We start from the raw sequence: 5,000 nt of genomic DNA, 5'->3' as shown, positions 1-5,000 counted from the left end.
GGAGCCTAAGAAAGGTTAAAGAGAAGATGGATCAATTGTCCGGAACTTTTCATCTTCCCTTGTTCCCCGGATCCTCTTATTTAATCTCAGTTATATCTATCACGACCGTGTACTTGACAAAGGTCTAACATGATGTTCCTATGAATAGACTCGGGCACCTACTTGCTGTTCTTCAGGATCTCCTCCAAGGATTCATGATCCTTCATCAATGTCCCCTTCATCTCGTCATGGTTCGCTAACCATTGGGTCCTTTTCTCTGTCAGCTGGCCGAAGTTGTTCCTCAAGTTCACTATCAGCTGATCCACGACCTGTTTCAGGTCACTGCCCAGCTGTGACCCGAGGATGGGGACGCCGAAGACGCGTGACGTCACGTCGGTGTGACGTCACGCAGGGTAGGCAAAAGCAAATACTCGGTTTATATTTTGGAAAGGGGTCACATGCAACTGAACAAAATCGCTTGGTGTGTGTGTGTGTGTGTGTGTGTGTGTGTGTGTGTGTGTGTGTGTGTGTGTGTGTGTGTGTGTGTGTGTGTGTGATCGACAGCTATTTCCCTCACGTAAGAGAGTTCAGAGCTCATACATACGCACACACCCAACTCACCGCCCACGAGATATGGAGTAACGACTCGCACACCGATACTGAAATTATTTCAGCCCTGGGCGGGATTCGAACCCAGACCGCCGTAGTGGCTGCCGGGAACTCTACCAACTGCGCCATCGAGTCATGTGTGTGATTCACCATGGTCTTAGATCACATGTTGGACTCGTGATCGACAGCTACTACCCTCCCGGATGAGAGTTCTGAGCTCATATATGAACGATTTATGGGTAATGCTGTGACCTTACACGCACGCACACACCCAACTCACCGCCCGCGAGAGATGGAGTAACGACTCGCGGCGCAGAGATACTGAAATTATTTCAGACCTAGCCAGGATTTGAACCCGGACCGCCGTAGTGACAGTCGGAGACACTACCAACCGCGCCACCGAGTGTATAACAAATGTATGTGTTTGTGTGTGTGCGCGCGCGCACGCGAGATAAACAGATTAAATGATTACCAAATTTTCATAATTTTAACAAAGCTATTAGTTATCTTCGATGTATCCATTTTCTCAAGATCATTCTAGATAATTTTCTCTAGATCCTGCAGGTCATGTGGAAACGAATTAAGATTCATTTCTTTTATTCCATACTGGAATAGCGCTCTTCAGATAAATATATTAGGTAACTTATATTGGAGTACTTGATAGAGACATCTGGTAAATCATTTCAATATTCCTACTTCATTTAAATCAGTTTTAATTTAGTCAGGGCTTAATATTATTCAAAGAAAACTAAAATAATAGAAACAAATAACTGGAAAGGAGTAACCTTAATATATATAGTCCCGTATATTACATTACTACATTAATGGTATTAATTATGTTCACCTGTATGAATATCAACTGTATAAAAAAATAAACGTTCAAAAATGAAAATGCCCGCAAAATTATGTGATTATTTGTCTAATATATATATATATATATATATATATATATATATATATATATATATATATATATATGTTGGAAAAAGAAGACGGGTCTAGTTCCGAGATTATTCCTGATCGGTTTCGCTCTATGCTTCTTCAAAAGCATAGAGCGAAACCGGTCAGGAATAAACTCAGAAACTCGAAACTAGACCCGTGACTTCTTTTTCATCTTCATCAACTTGTCACAATGTACCAGCATATATATATATATATATATATATATATATATATATATATATATTATATATATATATATATATATATATATATATATATATATATATATATATTGAGAGAAGCAAGTAAATGCCTTGGGGGTTAAGAAGTGTTATGAGAAATATGGTAACTGGGAATGGATACAAATAGGAGACTGTATTATATGAAAGGGTGACTGTGGCGACGGCACTGTATAGAAGAGAGATTTAGAATTTGACAGAGGCAGAGAGGAAATGTTTAAATGTGTTTGACATGAAATGTGTGAGATGTATGGTAGGGGTTACTAGGCTGGATAGTGAGAAACGAGGAGGTGAGGAGAAGACAGAGAGAGGAGAGGAGATGGTAGATAGTTTCCATCTAAAACTTGACTTAATCTATTTGTAAGGATCTTGTAGAATACTTTATATACATTTGATAGCAAGCTAATAGGTCGATAGTTACTAAGGTCCTTCTGGTCTCCTTTTTTATGAAGCAAGATCACTATAACATTGCACCACGCATCAGGAACGCTTTCTTGACGTAAGCACTGCGTCTTTCAACAGATCTATCGATATACCATCTTCCCCAGGTGCTTTTCCTTGTTTCATGATTTTTGAGGAAATTCTACTTCCTTTGTAATCTCTGGTACACTGCTAACATCTACAGATAAATTTATTGACTCAACTGCGGTCTTCGAGGAGTAAAGCTCTTGGTAAAATTCTTCTACTCTTTTTACCATTCTGTCTCTACATTTAAAGATTTCTCCATTCCTATCTTTCAAACATATAATTTGCTGTATTCCTAAAGCATCTCTGCTCTCGGTCCCTTTAACACTTTTACCTTTCCGAATAGTTTCCTCTATGAAAATCCTGTTTCTCTTCCTTTTCTCTGATCTCTGCCTTTTGTTGATAAGCTTGTTTAGTTCTACTCTTTCTATTTCGTCTCTCCTGCTTTTAATCTGCATGGTCCTTTTTCTTTTGATTAGGTCATTTGTAGCTTTGGGGTATTTATTTTCTTTAATATTTTTTTGTATTTCCTACTTTCTCTGCAGATTCCCTAATGATATTCACTAAATCAAAATTCATATCTTCGACGGTGTCCTCGTTAGTTTTTAGAGCTTTGAATCTATTTTTAATTTCTAATTGAAATGTCTTTTTATCATCCTTAACCTTTGCAAGGCTTATTTTCTTTTTAAAACTAGTTTATTTTTCTCGGCTCTGAAACTGAACTTGGCTGTGCAACCTACTATTCTATGGTCACTACCTATGTTGACTTTTTTTATGACCGTAGCATTGCTAACGCTCTTGCTCTCATCTCCTAATATGAAATTTATTTCTATATCTATATCTATATATATATATATATATATATATAAATATATATATATACTGTATATATAATATATATAACATATATATATATATATATATATATATATATATATATATATATATCTTTGCAAGGCTGATTTTCTTTCTGAAAACTAGTTTCATTCGCTCGGCTCTGAAATTGAATTTAGCTGTGCAACCTACCATTCTATGGTCACTACCTCTGTTGACTTTATTTAATAAACAAAAATAATATTTGTGATTCCTTTTACAAGGAGACATAATCACTATACTCTAATGACACAGCTCAAATTCTTAGAACTATACACATGCCTATAACTATATTAAACAATATTTTTTCAAGGAGACTTATGCCCAATACTATAGTGACACATTTCAAATACATAAAAACATACACATACCAAAAACTATGATCATGGATATTTAACCCCTGCATTATAGTAACATAATTAAAATACATAGAACTGTAGACATACCTATAAATATATCAAACAATGATATAATATTCTTTATTCCTTTTATAAGGAGACTTAATACCCTACATTATAGTAATACCACTCCAATACATAGAACTATACACATACCTATAACTATATTAAGAAATAATAAGATTTTTAAGGACGTAACCCCTGCACTAGAGTCGCTACTCAAATACACTATACAAATACCTGTAACTATAATCAATAAGAGAATATTCTTTATTCATTTTTCATTGGTAATTATCCCTTATATTATAGTGACAACTCAAATACACAGAACTATATACATACCTATAACTACAATTACATACATACAGTACATATGCCAAAGAATTTTACCCCCTTACAAGGGAGGTAGCCAAAGTCAAAAGGCATAATTCCATTCCCACCCATTTCATCCCCATCCACTCCACTCCCTCCCTCCCTCCCTCACTCCCTCCCTCCCTCCCTCCCTCCTTCCCTCTTTTCTTGGCTACTCCTGGATGACGGGTTATACCTGCATCTCGCCCATTGCCCTGAGTCAGAAGCAATGTATCAAAACACAGCAAGGCCGCTTCATTAAATCGGCGACCCCCCCCCCTCTCCGTCCCTTCATGCAGATAAAGACAAGACGGGGGGCATCCCTTCAGGCTTCGTCAAAATATCATTCACACGTAATCATAATTAGCAATAATAAAATATCTTTTAATTATTTTCGAGGATACTTACCCCATTCTGGGTGCTGACACACAGAAACAAGACAACGAAACACCACGTTTGTAACGTCTTCATTTTCCCTCTCGACTAATCACTTGTTAGTTCAAAGGCCAGATCTTCCTCCGATGAGTGATCAGTCTCTAATCTTATCGTAACTTAGCAGCCATATAATTTATCTTATGCCCACAGGCTGACAAACTCCAAGATTGAGATAAGCGCGAGTTATCATCTTTATTTCAGATTAGAGATAACACTGAGGAAAGTTATTGAGTCTTATGCTATCTGTAAGTCAATTTAACGCAAACAATTAATATATAGTTTTTTTTTTGTTTTGTTTTTTACAAGATTTACGAATATTAATATTCTATTCCGTGCACCTGGAACGATAGATTTTTATCTAAACCATTAAAATATTTTCTATACAATGATAACCATATTAGGTAAACTTCAACGTTAAGACGATAATCTTTGTTTCTGAAGATAAAGGCGAGGGTATGGTTGCCAACAACTAGATTATTGACGTATTTTTACCAACTTATAATAAAGAAATGGAGAACGCTTAAAATATAGGACACTATATTTGCCTATAAATAAATGAAAATTATGAATATGAATGTGGTGAGATAAGAAGAAATGCTATCGGCTTTTGTAATCGTCAACAGATATCGACGTTATTTCGGACCTGTTGATTTGTTGAAAGAATTGTATTCATAATGCAATATTTTCGTTTACTCTGTATATATTCTTT

The 5,000-nt window shown here is 36.0% G+C and overlaps 1 protein-coding gene across 1 annotated transcript in view; it reads right to left on the bottom strand.

Annotated features, from left to right (window-relative positions):
* Positions 1–4,403, bottom strand: part of LOC143039992 (uncharacterized) — an 11,369-nt gene extending 6,966 nt beyond the window's left edge. Inside the window, exons 1-2 of the mRNA XM_076210511.1 lie at positions 4,265–4,403; positions 163–329 (exon numbers count right to left, since the gene is read on the bottom strand). Of these exons, the coding sequence (XP_076066626.1) occupies positions 163–329; positions 4,265–4,327 (230 nt within the window). The 5' untranslated portion in view covers positions 4,328–4,403. The remainder of the gene's footprint in view (positions 1–162; positions 330–4,264) is intronic.
* Between the last annotated feature and the right edge of the window lie 597 nt (positions 4,404–5,000).

Source organism: Oratosquilla oratoria, chromosome 27 (assembly GCF_046742065.1).
Source record: "Oratosquilla oratoria isolate Oo_2021 chromosome 27, ASM4674206v1, whole genome shotgun sequence".
NCBI classification, from domain to species: Eukaryota; Metazoa; Arthropoda; class Malacostraca; order Stomatopoda; family Squillidae; genus Oratosquilla; species Oratosquilla oratoria.
This window is presented reverse-complemented; position numbering and strand designations above follow the sequence as displayed.